At 41.9% G+C, this 20,225-nt stretch overlaps 3 protein-coding genes across 3 annotated transcripts; 2 read left to right on the top strand and 1 right to left on the bottom strand.

The window, feature by feature from the left end:
- Nucleotides 1–2,054: 2,054 nt before the first annotated feature.
- B0T23DRAFT_119506 (nucleotide-diphospho-sugar transferase) lies at nt 2,055–3,748 on the bottom strand. Its single transcript, XM_062832010.1, has 3 exons — nt 3,255–3,748; nt 3,046–3,188; nt 2,055–2,951 (listed from the first exon to the last, which is right to left on the bottom strand). Exons 1-3 carry the CDS (start codon nt 3,540–3,542, stop codon nt 2,447–2,449), a joined length of 936 nt encoding a protein of 311 aa, XP_062694276.1. The 5' UTR covers nt 3,543–3,748; the 3' UTR covers nt 2,055–2,446.
- A 1,865-nt stretch (nt 3,749–5,613) lies between these two features.
- B0T23DRAFT_427801 (calponin domain-containing protein) lies at nt 5,614–6,634 on the top strand (the record flags this gene model as incomplete). The annotated part of the gene is made up of 4 exons (XM_062840095.1): nt 5,614–5,627; nt 5,740–5,811; nt 5,908–6,020; nt 6,087–6,634. 4 exons carry the CDS (start codon nt 5,614–5,616, stop codon nt 6,632–6,634), a joined length of 747 nt encoding a protein of 248 aa, XP_062694275.1.
- A 1,797-nt stretch (nt 6,635–8,431) lies between these two features.
- On the top strand, nt 8,432–11,276 carry B0T23DRAFT_427800 (uncharacterized protein; the record flags this gene model as incomplete). Its single annotated transcript, XM_062840094.1, has 3 exons — nt 8,432–9,592; nt 9,656–10,092; nt 11,222–11,276. 3 exons carry the CDS (start codon nt 8,432–8,434, stop codon nt 11,274–11,276), a joined length of 1,653 nt encoding a protein of 550 aa, XP_062694274.1.
- Nucleotides 11,277–20,225: the final 8,949 nt, after the last annotated feature.

Here is a 20,225-nt window from a genome sequence, read left to right as displayed (position 1 = left end):
TTAAAAGGTATGATTTTTTCCCTTTTTCTTATTGGTGACTTCTCTGGATGTAGATAATGAATGGATGGGCTGTCAAGTGAAGGGGAGGAACTTTGAGGTTCTGAGTGACCAAAAAAAATCAAGTTGGATGGAAAAGCAAGGTAGTAAAAGAAAAAGAGAAGAAAGAAAAAGGAAGGGAAAAAAGGGAAACAGGTGAGGTGAGCCAGTCCATGTCATGTCATTGTTCGAGAAAAACCTGGGGTATCGAGACCCGAACGAATGGGACCGTGAAACCTGTTCGTGCATTCATGTTGTGGACAACGAGGTGGATACTTTGGGTTGGAGCGAATCAGAATGGCCGGAGAAAGCGTCCAGGGCGCATTTTTCGCTTGTCTTCTCAATTTGATCTTCAAATTGTATCGAATTTTGGGAAAAAAAAACTCAATCTCAAAGGAATCACTGGGATATCACCGTCCTGAGACACCAGCGTCAAAGAGATGGGACAAAGAAGACGGGTTTCGACAAATGGAAAGGTAAACACCATGATCGACAAGGGTTAGGGTCCGCGATATTCACAATGTAAACAAACCCCCTTAACCGATGTGGAGCTGGCGAAGTTGCCACTCACCTTGCAACTACTTCCTCAATGTTGCCTTCCACCACTGATGATCATGAAGGATCATTCGCATGAAACATGCTTTCGCGCCTGGCATTGATGAGGCAAGTCAGTTAACAACTTCAGCAACCAAAATGGTCCGCCCACGGATATGGGTGTGTGTAAGGTACCTACCTCTAGCAGATTGCTTCCTCATGAAATCACGAACCATAGCCTTCACGCCCCTCGGCAGATCTGTCCCATTCCGTTGCCCAGTCCTCACCAGCTCGATCACATACTCGCTACCCTGCAACAGGATTATCTCGGGGTTCAACTAAGCGTGCGCCTCCAAAATTTGCTTCAACACTGCTCCGTGACCGTCGCCTACATCTCCTCTACCAGCCTCGCTCGCAGCTAAAGAGCTAAAACATAAATGACTCACACACGGAACCATAACATCATCCAACCCATCAATCCCCCTTTGAAAAGTCTCCAGGTCTCTCCGGATCCTGCCCCATGATTTCCCAAGCCTTCGTCCTGCCATATTGTCCGTAAGCAAAAGTGAACGGGTGAAGCAGCGGATCTTGGAATTACCGGACGCCACGTGCCGGAAAGGAAGAGGAGAAAGAAAAGGAGGAGGTGGAAAAGGGGCCTGAGGGAGATGAAAATGAGAAGGAGTAAGACAAGGCGTGAGAAGAGGGGTGAGAGGGGGATGGATGGCTCAGGTTCAGGTTACGGGCTAAGACGGCGACGAGCGGGAGGTAGGAATCGATAAAGTTAAGCAGGAGTCTTAAGTATTGGTTGCAGAGAACTGCGAAGAAGTTGTTGGCTTCCTGTTGTTGCTGGTGGTGGTTGAAAGAGGATGGTGTAGGCGAGAGAGAATTTGGTGCATTCATGTTATAGTTCGCTGCTGTTGGGACGTAGAGGTTGTACTTCTACTTGGTCGACAAAGCCGGTGGCTGCGAGAGGGTGGGCCATTTGTCCTGCTGAGTACGTGGAGGGTTTAGTAATGTGGTCAGGTTAGAGAAATGGAGAGCATGTAGGGCATACCCAGGAGTGAAGTCTGTGCTTCTGTGGTTTTTGGATAGTTGTCGAGCGAGATTGAACGGGTTGGGCCAATGGCTTCAAGGACTTTAGGCTTCATGAAGATGTGGATGGCTAATAGTTCAACCATCTGTCGTTCCCATCATTGTGAGCGATGGAGATTTGAACATCAGTGACTATCCAAACTTGGATCTATCCCATGTTGAATAGGCATCTGGTCAGGCGAAGTTGGTGCCCGTACGAGCTATTTGGTTGGGGAAGATATCTCCAGGTGTTGGAGGTGGCTGTCGAGGTCATTTGAGTCATTATAATCCTTGGCGACATATATGAAGCTACTCAGGAGCGCTTCAAATTCTTGTTTGGAAGGTACAGCTATGGTTCGTTGACGACGGCTGTGCTAAATATTGGTAATGAGGAGAAAAGCTGGAGTTATGAATCAGAGTGCAGTGGTGTCCGAGGCACCGGGCCTTCATGGCAAAAACCTATGGTAAGTACCTCTAGAGTTCCAGGATGCTCTTACCCCTCTTTCCTTTCTTGTGCAATTAGGAAGTGACGATGGTAGCCCACCGGCTTGGCATCCTCAAGGGAAGATGCAGTGGAAGGGAAGAAGATTGAAACGTACTACAAGTACTGCGTGACGAAGCTCCCTATTGTAACTTCAATGCCTCCAAGTGCGCGTTATTGGTAATCACTGTTTCGTAAGCCAAAATTCCACCAGCCCAGGTTAAGGCATCTCCTCTGACCGTTCTCTACCCTGTATCCAATGTCTTTTCCTCGCCTTTTCCCGAGGCCCTTCTGTCAAGCCAAATAGAAACACCTTCCACTCCCTCACGCCTGCGCAACAACCGACCTCAAAACACTGTCAAACAACCTCCTCTTCTCCTCACCCGCCTCCCCTCCCGTCCACTCCCTCTCCACCTCCTCCCATGCCTCCCACCACAACCGATGCGTTGACTCCACCTTGTCGTTCTCATCAAAATCGCGGCTCTCCCACGGCTTGTTAAGGATGTAATGCAGTACCTTCACATCCTCGTCCCTCCACAGGGACGAGTGACAGTCTCGCATCGGTTTGAGAGCGTTGTAGACGTACGGAAGCGGCTTCCACTTGCCGCGGTAGACGACAGCGAGGATGTCCTGGTCGGGGAAGACCATGTGGGGGACGTCCGGGTGGGTGTTGATGGCGTCGATGAGGGCGTCGAATTGCGGTTTTGATGGCGTGAGGACTACGGTGCCGCTGTTGAGAAGGTGGTGCGTGCGTGGAGAGGAAGGAGTGATGGGTGCTGGGGAGCCGGTGTGCTGGTTGGCAGAGGTGAAGGGGCAGTTTTGGGGGATCCTAGGGGGTTGTTAGTCGAGGTTCGTCTATTCTATGGAGATGATCGGCAGGAAACACGTCGGGATCGACGGGTGAACCAAAGCAGAGAACGTACCAATCCTTGGGATAGTGGGCAAGCTTGCGGGGGTTGCAGGTGCAGGCGTGTGAGCATGCAATGTAGCCCTCTGGAAGATGTAGGGTCATCAAATGATCAATGTTTTGGAGAATGACTTGGTCACTGTCGAGGAGGACGATTCTCTGGAGATGTTGTTAGTCTGATTGATAGTCTATACAGCCCTGGTGCATATTTGATATAGTACCTACCTCATATTCGGTCATCGCCCATGGAGCCAGCTTCTGCCAAAACGCCTTGTTGACTTTGCCTTGCCGTGCTGGCTCGATAGTTTCGATGACAATGGTGGGAATACCAGCAGCAGCAAAAACAGCCATGAATTCCTTGTCGGCCTGAGCTTCGCGGGTGACCATGATCTTGAGCTGGTACCTTGACCCCACCTTTTTTAAGCTGTGGTTGAGGACCAGAGCCCCGCCCAAGTACGCCCTCTTGGTTACGAGGGTACTCCAGATCATGTTGGTAGGGTAATCAACCGCCATGGTGAAGTGTAAATAGGCTATCGAGGATATAAATCTGCTTCGAGGGTTTGCTGTATGTACTGCCGGTTCTAGGTGAACTTGGAAAGAATGTGGAAGAGTTCAAGGGTTCGAAAAAGATGGCGAATGCTCTTTGATCTAGAGGTATCTTATTGCTCCCAAATTCAATGTCAGCAAGCTCGCACCGTTACCCAAGATATGGATCCGGCATAGAGATAGGAAAATGTTGCAAAGTTGGTTCCACGACGTCCTTGGGAGACGGAACGACGGCACTTGGAGATGGCTTAGAGCGCTTGAATCGCTGATCATGTCAGAGCATGGGATGGAATGGGTCTAGACTCTTGATGGAGGGGTACCTTCGTCGGAATGAACTCGGCTTCGAAGACTTGATTACAAACTGTTGTATGTCAAGACTTGGAAAGATGTGGTGGGTTGACACTTCTAAGCACAGGTTCCCTTCAAGTGTTTGCACATACCTCTATGCAGTATGGTAGTGTACATACCACAGAACACTCAAACCTCGGCTCTACACTTCAAGTAGAGACATGCAGTGGTGACCCGGTACTCTGGATGAAAAGTTGCGATGAACATGGCGTCATTCTTAAGACGTCCGAAAATCGACCGATTGCAGCAAGATTCCCTCGATTGCAGGCGCTCGCTTATCAAGCGCGCATCAAGGGTCTTCTCCAAACGTAGGACCCCCCACGATCGTGATCTTCTTTGATCTTGATTCCGGAGAAATCCACCGAAAAAGAAACCCACTGCCAAGCGCGGCAAACCCCGTCCCTTTCTCGGTCAGAAAGTGAAGAAATGGATCCCGGGCATTAGAAACGCCGACAGAAGACGGACCGAGCCGGTTGGCATCGATGTGACATCGGAGAGTCGGCGTTAACGCCTAGACTAGCTTCCGATCGAAATGTATATGTGATGTCATGTGTTTGAAGGAATTGGAAAAAAGTAGAGTGAAGATGGACTTATACTGTGATATAAAAAGCCAGTAGAGCCCACTGATTCATCCTCATTCTACCGAGAGTAGACAGTTCCCGTCTTTACTCTGGTTGAAGCAGCCCAACTGTCCAAAACGATGACGAGCAACCTCATGATGGGCGTCAGCAGCGCAAAAGGAGTCGAGAGCAACATGCAAAAACTCCAAAACCGAGTAATTGCGCAATTACAGGAATTGCATTCGTCCAACAGAGCATGTTGGTCCTATAGTCAGTTCAGAAAGAGCGAGAGTCAACTGTTGGGTTGCAGAAGGTCACCGAAGTCTTCACCAAGGCCCATCTCGGTATTCTCAACCCCGACAGATTCGAACGGTTAACGAAATGACCACTGACAGGGTGTGCCTTGCAAAATCATCATCCACTTTGAGTCGTCGTCAGACTTGTTAAGAAAACCACAGGGGCGCATTTTGGGTGACTAGTATCGCAAACACCAAGGCCAAGAGAAGGTGAAGCAGGACAACATGAAAGTCAGAATTCAGGAAGCTCAAAACCTATCGAGTCCAATGGTTGCATTTGTTTGGGAGGGGAAGTGGAAGCTCAGTGAATATTGATAAGCAATAAGATAAGAGCTAGGTATAGCTTACACGGTCACGTGCGAGACAAAGCACAGACCCGATGAGAAACAGGAGGGAGCTCAATCGGGGTCTCACCACTTTCTTCAAAGCCAGGCTCGAGCCAGGGCCCCGAGGAATCGGGCTTGTGATTGGCCCCACGCCCTAGGGACCTTGATTTCCATCAATTTTGGCTGGCACTTGCTTGCTCTTGGCGCTGCCCGTTTCAGAGGCAGGCAAGCAGCCAGTCCAGCAAGTGGGAGGAAGAAGACATCGACAAACAGCCTGCAGCCACTGGAACTGACCAGACAGATACATAGTCTTCCAGTGAACTTCTCACGAATCAACAACACATTTTCCACAGCCACTCTCCCTTGTCGCCCTTTTCCAATCCTTGCCTGCCGCGCACTCAGCTGCTCTTCTCTTCTCACGACCGTCTGCTTTGCAGCCAAACGTACATCTTTCCTCTCTACAACCGCGCTCACTTGTTGTTTGCGAACCCCAGACTTGCCGGCCAAAATGGGTGAATCACGGTGTGTACTACGCCATCCCCGTGTTGCTTGTCGCCCCGGCCACGCCTCGCGCCGGGTCGGGACCCAACACCAGCTCTCGAGATCTCGGACTGACCACGATTAATGTCCACAGTCAAGAGCTCCTTCAATGGATCAACAGTCTTCTCCAACTCAACCTGACCAAGGTTGAGCAGTGCGGTACTGGGTTAGTTTGCCATGCCCCTCCATCGCCATCGGCCCCGCCCCGCGCCCGACCGTTGAACAAGAGCCCCTTTTGCTAATCGCCCCCGGCTCGCAACAGCGCCGCCCTCTGCCAGGTCTACGACAGCATCTTCGGCGATGTTCCCATGTCCCGCGTCAAGTTCAACGTGAACTCGGAATATGCCTACATTCAGAACTTCAAGATCCTCCAGAGTGAGTAGGCGGTTCCCCTGCCAAGCCGCACAGCGAGTTGAGTTACTGACGACGGCTTTCCTCCAGACACCTTCACCAAGCACCAGATCGAAAAGTCCATCCCCATCGAGGCGCTCGTAAAATGCAAGATGCAGGACAACCTCGACTTCCTGCAGTGGACCAAGAGATTCTGGGACCAGTACTACCCCGGCGGTGATTACGATGCCGCTGCCCGTCGCAAGGGTGGCGCTCTCCCTGCCACCATGAGCGGTGCCTCTCGCGCCTCCGCCGGTTCGGCTGCCGCGAGACGTCCCGGTGGCGCCACCCCCACCGGTGGTCCCCGTGTCGCTGCCAGAGCCCCCGCTGCCAACTCGGCCGCCACCCAGGCTCTCCAGCAAGAGGTCGCAACTCTCAAGGAGGCCGTCGGCGGCCTGGAGCGCGAGCGTGACTTCTACTTCCACAAGCTGCGCGACATTGAGGTTCTTGTTCAGAGCGCTGTCGAGGAGGACCCCGAACTCGAGAAGCAGGAGGACGGTCTCATCAAGGCCATCCAGGCCATCCTTTACTCGACCGAGGAGGGCTTCGAGATTCCCGAGGCCGACGCCGAAGCCGCCGACGATCAGGAGACCTTTTAAACGTATCACATGCTGGTTCAACGACTATAGCGACAACTGCAACGCGGCCTGCTCACCGAGATAGGCGGAGGGTAGCGCCACGCGGTTTAGAGGGTGGGGGGATTGGGTTGGATTTGCGCAGAGGCCGAAGATTAATGGTGTTGTTATTTGGCTCCGGGTCATGAACTGCGGACTACAAGGGTCGCTATGCTGTTGGTATTGTTGGCGGGCACATTGCGTGGTGTATCAGGAAAAGAGGGCGGATCTGATACTAGTGGGCTCTCTTGAAGCATAACAAAGGGACCCTTTTTTATACATTTGGGACGGACAGCATGTGGTATGTATGGGATGGGGGTTGATCCTCTCTTCTATACCCTCTCTTTGCACGGATTTGCAATATTTACAGAAGGGCCTTTATGACTCCCTGGACACCAGCTGGGTCGGAAGGTTTCAGCATAGTCCACACGCACTGCAATTCGCACATACGACGAAGACTTGACGGTAGATAAAAGCTATCTGGGATATTTTTCTCTCCTTGCACTGTGAGCCTATTGAACATTGAATGGTAGGGGTGAGGTCATGGGCAGAAGAATCGTTCCTCGCTGGTGGTTGTCTGTAAAATGTGATTGATGCCTCGTGTTTCTGACCCGAGGGGTGAGTGCATTTGTGTTACAGCGTCTGAACTTTATAAAGTGGAATCCATCGCTCCCTTAAGCTGTTCCCAGGCCGTCAAGTTACACCGCATTCGCGAACATATTTCTACCTACTTGGGGGAGGAAAAAAGACACGGGATGCTACCGCTGGAAAGATGATCACAAAGGAGTCGGAGTATGTAGTGTAGACAGTGGGGATCATGTCGTTTCGGAGACCCGTCAGCCACGCCACGTACCTTGCTGGGGCCGGAAAGGTGCCCGGACCTGAGAGTTCCTGTCGCTGGGTTCGTCTGTTGTGGTGCTTAACTGATCCAGGTACTAAACGCCAGCGAACCCTGTTAGGCAGTGACGCTTTGGATACATAAAAGAAAGCATCCGATCGCGGGCATCCGTCTTCTGTTCTGGCTGTCCATGGACGCAATGACACACTGGAGGAGGTTTTTCCAACTTGGAACACGGCCAACCACCAACCAATCGATCGATCAGCTGCACTGCACTGCATTGACAACAACCACTGCATTTTACCCCAATCGAAGGTCTGATGTGATTCTCCAGACAACATCAAACACCAGATTGATCTCGACCTCTGATCGATAGCAATACGTTTTCTCTTCCTCTTTTTTTCCTTGTCTTTCTCCCCCATTTTTTGCATTGGGCATTCGCGTCTGCTTCTTTGATCTTGCAAGAGATACCCACCATTTTGTTCAAGTCATTCAGTTTCGAAGCGCTTCGTCAGCATTAAAACGAACCATCCCATCATCCCCAGCCATCCACACAGCATTGCCGTGGCGATTCATTCACCTACCATCAGTGCTGCCTGCCAGCCCAGCCCTGTTGACCTTTGGTCCACACAGATCACGACAAATCCATTCGATCCGTATCTACCAACGAAAAACCCCTGCTTTATCAAGTCGACTGTCGCTATCCTAACAAGCCAAGACATTCACGACGCCCTCTCCGGCCGATCGCTTCGCGTCACAGTCACACGACCAAACTCCCCCGAGTGACCTGAAAGCTGCTGCCTTTCGTCATCGCCGGGTCGTCCTTCTATGATTTGAACATCAACAACACCACACGAAGCTTTTAACCTCGACAACAACAATTCGACACGCAAACAAGCAGCCGAAGATCCCAGCCATATACAACGCCAACGGCAACGGCAACCATGGCCCCCCCAGCCGAGATCTCCATCCCCACAACCTCCATATCCACCCCCTCTTCCGAATCCGGTGGCTCCTCAAAACCCTTTACACTCTATAACATCACTCTCCGACTTCCCCTCCGCTCCTTCGTCGTCCAAAAGCGCTACTCCGACTTCCTCGCCCTGCACCAAGCCCTCACCTCCCTTGTCGGCTCCCCGCCCCCCGAACCCTTGCCCGCCAAGAACTGGTTCAAATCCACCGTCAACTCCCCCGAGCTGACGGAAAAGCGCCGCGTCGCTCTCGAGCGCTACCTCCGCGCCATTGCCGAGCCGCCCGATCGTCGGTGGCGTGATACGCCCGTCTGGCGCGCGTTTCTGAACCTGCCCGGCGGGGCTAGCGGTGCCAATGCCGCCGCTAGTACTGCGGGTAGTGGCAGCGGAATCGAGGGAAAAATTCCCGCTATAGGCCTGAAGGACGCGAACCTCGCTGCTGCCAGTGACCCGGGCACGTGGCTGGATTTGCACCGCGAGCTGAAGGGTGCGCTGCACGAGGCGCGCGTGGCGCTGGGAAGGAGGGATGGGGCGACGGAGAATATGACGAAGCTGGAGGCGGGCGCGGCGGCCAAGAGGGCGCTGGTTAGGGCGGGCAGCTTGCTGGGCGCGTTGCAGGAGGGCTTGGGGGTTCTGAAGAGTGGTGGACGGGTCGGGGAGGGGGAACTCAGGAGACGAAGGGACCTGCTGGCGGCCGCGAGGGTGGAGAGGGATGGGTTGGATAAGCTCAGTTCGAGCTTGGCGCATGCGAGCAGGGAGGCGGCGAGGCAGGCTTCGATTAGTGGGCCGTCGGGGAGTGGGAGTAGTAGTGGGGAGGCCGGGGAGAGGGCCAAGTTGTTTGCTGGGTCTACTGGTGCTGGTGGAGGGTCGGTGAGAGGAGGGAGGGTATTGGGCGCCCCGTTGCCGGAGACGGAAAGGACGAGGGAGTTGGATAACGAGGGGGTGCTGCAGCTGCAGAGGGATACGATGCGCGATCAGGATATGGAGGTGGAGGCGCTGGCGAGGATTGTCAGGCGGCAGAAGGAAATGGGACTGGCTATCAACGACGAGGTTGAGCGGCAGACGAACATGCTGGATAACCTCAACACTAATGTTGATGTGGTGGATAAGAAGTTGAGGGTCGCCAAGGGACGGGTCAAGAGGCTTGGTTGACGTGAGGCGCCGCTTCCCGAGTGGGATCATGAAAGTTTTACACAGGAGGAGGATGAGGAGAATAACGACGGTGATAGTCTGAACAGGATGATGTTTATCATGTCAAGCGAGGAAGGCTCCGTGGCGGAGGTTGTGGTTGTTCCTACTACGGTGGCACAAGAAGACCAGCACGGAGCTATCCACAGACCCCGAAATGGCCGCTTACGACTACGACGAGACCAATGGCTGTATGAATTATCATCGGATGACGACGGACACGACGACCACAGCAGCACCAAAGACGAGAAGAAGAGCAGGACCGCATCACAACAACAGCCACAAGGGGATGAAGGAAAGGGGAAACGAAATGAAGGATTGAGAGCAAAGGGTAGGCCCTCGGGAGGCGGCGGCGGCGGCGAAGAAGAAAGTAACATGTTTGATGCTTTCCTTTTGCTTTGTGTCAAGGGCGTTCTCGCCGGTGTCCAAGGGTTTTGGTTGTTGCAGTGGGTGTTGGGGAGGTTGTCGGATGTGCTCACTTGCGTGGTGGAGTTTGGCCTACTTCTTTTGGGACAACCTACGGAGTCATTTGGTTGATGCATCACTCTTTCCCCTTGACAAACTTTCCTGCTACAGAGCTGCTTTTCTTTTGTGTCGGGGAGTTTGGGTTGTTTGTTTGTGAGAGTCCTGTCTATTATACCGTTTGGCTTATATATCTGTCATTCATTACTGTCTACAGCGTGGTGGATCTATCAATCAGTTGGGTTGGAGACCCGGGGGGGACCTTGCTCTCATCACATAGCGCAAAAGAAACTTTGATCAACTCGTTTCTTACCTACCTACTCTGCCTGAAGTCGAGGTCACGAAGCAAAAACATGTCTGTTGTAGGAGGCAGGCGGTGAATATGATACCCTCCACTACAACATGGCGTGGCTGGGCCCGGGGCTCCCAGCCATCTGGTTACAGCGGTTGACCCTCGTACCCTGTAGTGTATGTAGTTCAGAAAACCAGAGGTCCCAGTTACGTCACGGATGGGGACGTAACGAAGTCGGTTGCCCAGCAACGGTTGAGCTCCTCTCTTGTCACTTTGCGAGTTTGACTCTTTATCCAACATGATGCGATACCCAAAACTTCGTTGATGTACAACTAAGCTACGTTTACCATTTAGGTGCGAGGGATTGTCAGAAGAGAGCAATTGTCGAGCAAGGGCCAAGCCGCGCCGGGTAGCCTGGGCATGTTTCGAAACTTTGGTCACGTCAGCGCTTCGCTTAGGGGTCTCATGCACAGCCTATTGCCTTGAGAACGTCGAATTGGCGGTAGATGATTTGTTACAACTAGGTTGTGCAATATTCAGCTGATTGATACATCTAGAATATACGGATTATGGATATACGACACAGGGCAATCTATTTCACCACCGTACAGTATTGAAGACGGGTTCCTGCCTTTCCGGGAGCAAGAGGGACATGGCACACTACTGTTTAACCTGCACATAACGATCAGCCATATAACGATATTCTGGCCATAACGCTCAAAATCACGGTAACGGTGCAGATTAGTATGGGAGTAACGATTAACCTTTATATTACGATTTAGATTAGATTCTTGCTTAGTAATATACTAATATCGTTATAGTTACCCCTATTTGATAGTTCTGTCAGCTACCCTGACACCCCCTGCTAGTCCTTAATACCTCTTAATAGGAGTGTTAACCCCTTACTAGCTGTTATATTTTATTTCTAATTTCTAAAATTTAGTATAATTAATCCTATTCAACTTATTTAAATCTTTATCGTTTAAAATTATTTATTTACTTTTATAACTAGAATTAAGCGTTTTTTTAAAGTATTAATACTATACTACCTTACAAATCCTAACGCCGGTATACTATTAATAAGATTTACTATTAAAAAATTCGTACTTTTATTCGCGATAACCCTAAGTATACGTAGCGTAAAGTCGCCGCCTAAATTATTAAAGAATTGGGCTACCCCGTTGGATAATCTACTATATTCGAATCCTTAAAACTTAAATTTACTTACTTAAATAAGAAGATTTTTATAAAGGGTATTAATAATATTTTTCGAATTTATTTAGTAGAGTATCCTGTATTTGAGAAGGTTCTATTTGAATAGGTTATTCGTATAGAGAATAATTAACTACCTATTTCCGGTAATATAATTATTATTATTAGTCTTATACACGCTAACTATATATATAGTCCGCCTAGTGGGCACGCGGTGCTGCTTCGTTCGTAGTCGGTGGGAAAAACCGTACCGTAATAGCCGGGTGAAAACCCTCCGCTTCGCTATCGCAATAGCGCCGTATTAACTCCGTACCTTCCCGATTTCCTTCCTCTTAGTATAACCTCACCGTTATAACCGAGGCTATGAATTTGTATTATATATGTAGCCGACCCGGCTCCGGCCTATAACCGTCCTTCCTTTGTCTTTTTATTGTAGTTTCTCTACGGTTAATAATCTTTTATCCTATTTTTCTTTAATTATATTATTCTAGGCCGCTTAAATATTTCTATAAAGGAAACTTCAATTTAATTCTCTCCTTCCTTCCCTTCTTTCTTCTTTATATTACACCCCTACCTTCGCTATATTATATTTATATTTTAATTAAGTCCGCCGCTACTACTTACTTATATCTAACCCAAACCGGTATTACTATTATTTTATAATACTATATAAGAAATTTAATAGCGCTATTAAAAAAATATTTACTTTAAAAGCGGCTAAGGCTATGAAGGTTACGGCTTCCCCCGATAATTCGAAGGGTAGTACTACTTCGGATATAGTGCCTCCTAATATCGGTCCTATTAATTCGCCGTATAATAACGCCCCCGTTAAACCTGTTACTTTTGAAAAAATTCGGAAATATTTATCGAAAGAAATATTAAAAAAGAAAAGTGCTGCTATAGGGCACTTCCGGATTCCTACGAACTATAAATAGTATAAGGTTTGTACCTATAGGCTCTAGTGCACCCTCCCTTTAATTTACTAGAATATAGCCGCCTTTAGAATTATTTTCGATTAAGTTTAATATTTCTAGAATCCCTATAAGTATCCGTACTATTGCTATAGTATCTTCGTTTTTAATCCGTAAGGTAGTTCGTTCCTTTACTCCCTACCGCAAGTGCCGGTCTGTATAGCTTACTAATATTAAGTAAACTATCTACAATATTTATAATTGTATTTTAACTATAGGTCCGATCGACAATTCAATTTCTATCCAGCCCCGCCATAATATAAAGATAGTACCTATTAATATTATTACTAAGGATTTTAATAAGGATAATAATAGAAGTTCCGATTTGGAGGATAATTATAATTCTAAGGAGGTTGAGGCTTATAGTAATACTAATATAATATTGGATAGTAATAATATAGAATAGTTAATTCTCCAATTCCTCTAATTTAATTATAATTTAATTTTCTTCCGGGGCTACCTTCGATATATTTAGTATACATCTAATTAACTTCTTATTAATTCTAATATAATTCTGTTCCGGTTTAGTAACTACCGGCTTCGGCCGGGTCTTTCATATACATAATTAAATATATTAGTCCACATCCCCGAGCGTTTCTTCTATTTCCCTCGCCTTTTTAATTTTAATTGCTAATTTGTATTTTTATAGCCTCCTTAATTGTAAAGCCTATTTTAGGATCCGTTCCGCGTTTATTTTAAATTTATTATAAAGTTCCTCCTTATTTATTAACTACGTAAATATACTTTCGTCTTAAAATTAGGTTTATTCCGTCTCCTAATATTCTAATATTAAATATTCAAATATCTCCTTCCCTATATTATATTAGTAATATAGCATTATTATTTCTAGTATTTTTCTTTTAAAAAAGAACGTTCGTAGGCTTATCTTCCCGGTTCTTGCTTATATTAGTAAAGAACTTATTACCTTCAATAGGTAATATAGCACGGGATTTTCATTTATATTAGGCTATATATAGTACTATAATATAATTCTATTGAATTATATTTGCGCCTCTATAGCGCTAAAACGTTTTTTCTTCTTTATAATTTCTATTATTTTTATATACTATTTTACTATTTATTCCCTCCTTACTACTTCTTTTAATTATTTTTCCTTTTCCTCCGGCGTAGGTTCTTTCGCTTCTTCCTATAATATTAGTATATTTTCGAATAGTATTTATCGTACGGCCTATTTAATTTTCGTTCTATTATTAATTAATATTAGATTTAATAAATACTATATCCTTCGGTCCCAAACTTTAGTTACTATCTATATTAGTATACCCCATATAAAAACTATAGTTAGGGAACGGATTAGCCGCTCTTCGAATACCTAAACTCTTTTATTAAAGTAGAGGTTAAGGGGGGGGTAAAAGGTCTCCATTTCGAAGTTGAATATTAATACCGCCTTATATATATTAGAAATTACCCGTAAATAATTATTTTAAATTATAGTTAAATCCTACACTAATTTGTAGGGTTCTCCTATTAATTCCGTCGGAATATAATAGGTTAATACGCCGTAAGTTACTACTACCCTAATTACTTTAGTATAAACTTCTCACGTTTATACAAAACTATACTTTTATATTTTCGCTATAATTCGTACTAGGGCGTATACCTACGTCGATATTTTCTTCTTTACTATTTAGAGGTACGCTTTATAAATAAATTTATAATTAAATTATACGCCTAAGAACCGTACTGTTTCCGTAGGTATTAATTAGTAGCTTCCTAAATTAATTGTTTCCTATTTAAACTATTATATTTGTATAAAGTAAATAAATTCTAATTTTACTACTTCGAATTCTATTCTCCTTTCTATCGCTTATTTATAGTAGATTTTCTATATAGTTGCAAATTTTTTATAATTCTCTTTTATTAACCTTAAAAAGGTTAAAATATTAATATCGTTGGTAAATTTTACTATAATAGTACTTTTAAATTTTTTTAATATTTTATATAATATTATAATAAAGAGGAGGAATAAGATTAAAGAGAGGGGGGAGCCTTGTAGTACCCCTGTAGTTATACGGAATTCCTTTAATATTATTTTATTAAAGTAACAACTACCTATTCTATTTAATAAAAAGTTTACTATTTAATATAAGAATTATATTAGTAATCCTTTTTCCTAGAATATATATAGGAATTATTTATAATTCACCCGATTAAACATCCCTTTAAAGTTGAGGAGAAGTAGTAATATAATTATTTTTAATTTTTATACTATATATATTATTTCTATTACAATTCTTATTACAAATTTAATTAACCTCCCTTTCTAATTTCTTATTTAACCCTCAGGTAAAAGCCTATACTCCTCCGCTACGAACATAAACCGTTCTATAATTATAGCTTCTAATACTTTACTTATATAATTTAGTAGGGTAATAAACCTCTATACGCCCGTAATCTTTTATTATACCGCCGTTTTACCGGGCTTCTTTAAAACTATTATTTTAATATATTATTATTATATTAAGAATAATCCAAATATAAAACTCCCTATTACTATTACTACTAGAGCTTCTACTAGTTTATATTTATATACTTTAAAAAATTTATTAAAAATCTAATCGTTCCCTAGTATTTTATTAAGTACTATCCGCCGTATTATCTTTACTATATTATTAGTACTAATTATATAATTTATTATTAATTAAATTTCTTATTCTATATACTAATCTAATAAGTAATCCGTTGGTATATTAACCGCCGGGAAAAATCTTTCTATTAAGATTTTTACTTTATTTTCGTAATTCTTTAACTTTTTATCGTTACCTTCGTAGCGTAGTGCCGGCATTTTAGGTAGTTCGGACGGTAAGTAACTACGTATCCTTCCCTATCGTTCCAATATTTATAATTTTTTCGAATCTCTAAACGCATTTTCTATAAATATACGCTACTATTTCATTTATATAAACTATATAGCCTCGTCCTATTTCTATTTTACTTTATTTAATTCTTATTTCCTTATTAATATTCTCTTTAACCTCTATATACGGACCGCCCTTTTTATATATTTAACCACTTCCTTTACATCCCTATTCTACTAATTAGCTCTTCTACTAATGCTTCTCTTTTATTTCGGAACTACCTCGTCTATAATTTTAATTAATTAAAATATTAGTTAATTCACTACTCCCTTTAATTCCTTTATTATTAAAATTATTTATAGAATTATAATATATTCGTTAATAAATTCCTTAATTTTCCCGGTATTTATAAGTACCTAACTATATTCTATATTGCCCTCCTTTAGCTCTTTTACAATTCTAATATAAATAATTACCAATTATACTTAGTAGTCCGACTTAATAAATATTCTATTTTCTATTATTTAATATATAGCGTATAGTAATTTTATAATTTAAATATAATTGATCGTACTATAGAGTTCGCTTCTTATTATACTTTTTAATTTTATTAGTTTACTATATAATATTATAAAAATTAATTGGTAATTAATTACTAATATTGAAAGTATTCTACTACTTTAATTCTCCCTCTTATAAATATTCTAATTCGGGTAATAGAAATTTATATCACCTACTATAATATCTCTTCCCCTCAACCTTAATATAATTTTTTTAAAAAGGGTTTATTAATACGCTTCGGGTTTAGCGTCCTAAATTGGTAAATATACTAACTATATTCGTACTTCTTTAATACCTTTTCTTAATTGTATTATTACTTAATTGTTTCCCTACTTGTAGTTCTACCGTTTGGTCGCAAATCGTTTACTAATATATATCGCTATATATCCCTAATTAATACTATTTAATATTTAATAATAAAATATTCTAATATTAAATATACTACCTATAATTATACTTCGGCCCGGCTCCTATATTATTATAATATTATAATAGTCTTCTATTTCGAATACAATCTTTATTCTATTATATAATTTTATTATATTCTAATAAAAGATTTTTAAATTTATTAAGTAAACGAACGGAGTTCGGTAGATTTCTAATATAATTAGGGATTTACTTTATATATAATATTAATTATATTAGTAATTTATTATTATTGTTTTACGTACGCTCTATCGAATTGGGTTTTAAATATCTTATATTCCTTTTTATAAATATTACGCCTTTTAGAGGAGTAAACCTCCTACTATTAGATTTCTAAATTTTTAAATAAAGTATTAAGGACGTTAACATTATTATTTTTTATATTAGGACGGGTTTATTAGGGGGTTGTAAGGACGGCCTAAGTAATTTTTCGGTAGTCCTAATTCGGGGCCAGTATATTATTAATAGTAATTAGTATAAATTATAGGGCGTACTCTCTTAATTATTCTATAAACGCTATTAAAGTACAATTTTATATAGTTCTTACAAATAAATATTCGTTCGATATTATAGTATAGCCTTTATAATTATAAGGGAAGTACTTTTTAAATTTAGATTATTAATTAAAAGGGTAATTAGTTTCGGATTCTATTATAATTATACCGGAATATTTCTTTTTAATATAGCGGGGGTACTATACTTTTTTTTTATTAGGGTAGAACCGGCTTAAGTAGTTAAACTCCTAATAATTATAATATTATTAAGGAATTATATTTTATTTAAAGGGTTTATAATAAAAGGTATTATTTATTTAAAAGAGGGAGTCTTTCGTTAAATGTACCCTATTATTTATTATTAGTATTTTAAATAGTAAAGAGCCCCTTTCGCTTTTGTACTTCCTCCGCTATACCCTCGCCCGAATAATATTAATACTATTCTTTTTAAATAGGCCTTTTACTAATATTTCTATTTCAAAATTATTAATAAATACTTATAGTATACCTCGGGCTATTACCGAAACTATTTTAAAAGCGATTATTATATTTTAATAGAAGACGTACGTAGCCTAAATTTAATTTTTAAAGTACTAGCGCCTTCCTTCCTTACTAAATATTACTATATAATTTCTATTAAAATATAATTTTATTACCGCCTTAATTTTAGTTTTAAGGTATTTCTTATTAATTATATTAATTATTTCCGCCGCCGAATATTACTCTTTATCCGCCGGTAGGGGTTTTCCATTTAATTTAATTATTAAATACTATTCAATTCGGAGGGGGATAATAATTTAAATATTTATTAGCGTAAAATAAAGTCTCTTTAAATTTATAAGGGGGGCGTTCGTACCCGTAGTAATTATAATTTAGGATTTTAATAGGGGGGATTTCTGCGTTCTTACTATTTTGGTAATTATTTCCTTTAGTTCTTTAATATTATTTTAAAACTATTTTATATTATAGTTATTAGTTTAAGGGTTCTAATTACAGGTACGTAGGGTAGCCATTGTAATTCCGAAAAGTTTTTTAACTTATATTGTTCGAGTAGAGAGTAGGTTATTAATATTAGGAAAATTTATAACCTCTTTTATAAACTTCTTTTGTACTTCCTAAGATAGGTTTAAGGTTTCCGAAATTTCCGCCGGCTTTATATTAGTTTGGGGTATTATTATTATTATATTAGCTCCGGTCGCCCTAGGTACGTATTGGTTCGATGCTAACCCGCCCCTAGTACTTCCGGCCGCTTCGATACCCGCACTTTCGATATACGATTAATATAGTATTGTAGAGGGGGGTAATTGGACGTCCCGAACACGATTCTGATGTCAAAAACGATTTTGTCGCTGTCGTCGACCAAGTACCCGCGTTTCAACGTTTTTATACCTTTATATAAAGTCGCTTCTTCTTCTACTTCTCCTATTGAAAATACCGCCGTATATGTCACGATGCCGACTAGGAAGAACTTGGAGAAGACGTAATATTATACGGTAATATAATTAAGGAAGTAGCCAAATCTCTATAGTTTAGAATATTTAACTTCCGGCTTTTACCCTAGCCCGGTTTTTCAAATAGCTAATTTACTAGATTTAAGCGCCGCTACTATATTAAGAAGTATAAATAGTTTGGTAAAGCCGGATTAATTAATATTATTGAATCCTATAAACGAATTGAAGTTATTAAGTATTTAGTTGAAGAGTATAGACTAAAAAATACGTACAATACTAATAAAATTATATTATTTTAATTAATAACTCCTAATATTATACTAGCTACTAGATTTTAAGTGGGGTTAAAAAGAAAGAAGGAGAGGATTATTATACTCCTTTGTATTAATACGATTAGTACTTACAAATTGGATCTATAGATTCTTAGCAATACTAAGAACCTTCGTTTTTTCGGGAAGAATAGGCGGCTTATTACTAACTTCCCCGTTGTATAGAAGAATAATAAGAAGGCGTAAATAATTACCTTTATCTTTATAGAATTCCTTTATTAATTTGACTGTTAGATGGCTAGCCGATGAGTATTATTATTGGTTGATAGTATATTTATTTATTATTTTATTTTAAAGTAATTAAAAGAGTAGTATAGTAATTATCCTTTAGCTAATATTACCGTCGAAGTTCTACCCGCTAATACTACCTCTATCTACTAGCCTATAAATTAAAGGATTATTAATAATCTAAAAGTTTATTACTATTATGTTTAGTTATAATACCTAGTCTACTATACCCTCGATAGCGAAGACGTTGTTAAAAAGACTACGATATTATAAGTAGTGTACTAGGTTCTTGATATATAGAGGTACAAAATTAGGATTGAAATTATTAATAATTATTAGAAGAAATTATAGTTATTAGGACCCGTATATAGTTTAGAACGACGACCTTCTGATTGGGACGAGGCTATTTACGTATAGTAATTAATAGAAGAATTCGTTAGAGTTAAGCGGGTTAAAAATGTAATAAATATTATTAATTTTATTAATCTATTAGAAGAGTAAGTTTGTAAGGACCTTCAAAATATCTTCTAGTACGTTATTGAAACCTTTTTTAAAGTCTAGGAATTAAATAATAGCGATAATAATTAGGATATTAAAATAGTAGAAATTACTATTGTAGAAGTACTTAAAGCTATTACTATTGTTATTTAGTATGAAGAATAATAAGAAAATGTAGATATAGTATAATTAGCGATATTTAGAAGGCGCTAGAAATTATTATTCTAGGACTAATTACGCTCTAGGGATGAAAAAAAGCAATTAACCTTCGATTTGTATTTTACAAACGGTTCTATAGTAAAATTGCTATAGTAATTAGTTATTTAATATAAGTACGTTGTTCTCTAGTCTTTTGAACCCCCTGTTAGTAGAAATGTGGGCACTAAAATACCCCAACCTTATATTAACGATATTCTGGGCACAACGATCAGAATACTAGAAACACCCTTGATCGTTATGTGCAGGTTAAACAGTACCTCTACCAGTACACTACAGAATACCTCTACACATGCCGGTTCAGCTGCTGACTGCCCTGCGCCAGCACGGCCAGGCTGTCAACCCCTGTACCCCGCTTAAAACTCCACTGGTTCCTGCCCCTGTCGGTCAATTGTAAAAGTAAACAATGGGCGGGCGGGACGGGAGCACCGCCTTCCACTTCCACTTCCACTTCACTTGCAGTTTCCCAATCACTCCAACCATTCAACAAGCAGAGGGCGTCGCACACACAAAGTGCAACCATGCACGCAACCTGTTGTGGCTAGCTTCCCGATTTTCTCTTTTTCCCAACTGTCTTCTTCAAAGCCCCTTCCTCCTCCGATCCAGACAGAGGACAACCT

Source organism: Neurospora hispaniola (genome assembly GCF_033458365.1).
Source record: "Neurospora hispaniola strain FGSC 10403 chromosome Unknown B0T23scaffold_3, whole genome shotgun sequence".
Taxonomy (NCBI): domain Eukaryota; kingdom Fungi; phylum Ascomycota; class Sordariomycetes; order Sordariales; family Sordariaceae; genus Neurospora; species Neurospora hispaniola.
This window is presented reverse-complemented; position numbering and strand designations above follow the sequence as displayed.

Bases quoted from the DNA above. Each gene is read 5' to 3' on its own strand.
- B0T23DRAFT_119506 (XM_062832010.1), bottom strand. From the start codon at position 3,542: ATGGCGGTTGATTACCCTACCAACATGATCTGGAGTACCCTCGTAACC. The intron at 3,189-3,254 runs GTAGGTACTATA...CAACATCTCCAG, and splicing joins GGGCGATGACCGAATATGAG to AGAATCGTCCTCCTCGACAG. The intron at 2,952-3,045 runs GTACGTTCTCTG...ACAACCCCCTAG, and splicing joins GCCCACTATCCCAAGGATTG to GATCCCCCAAAACTGCCCCT.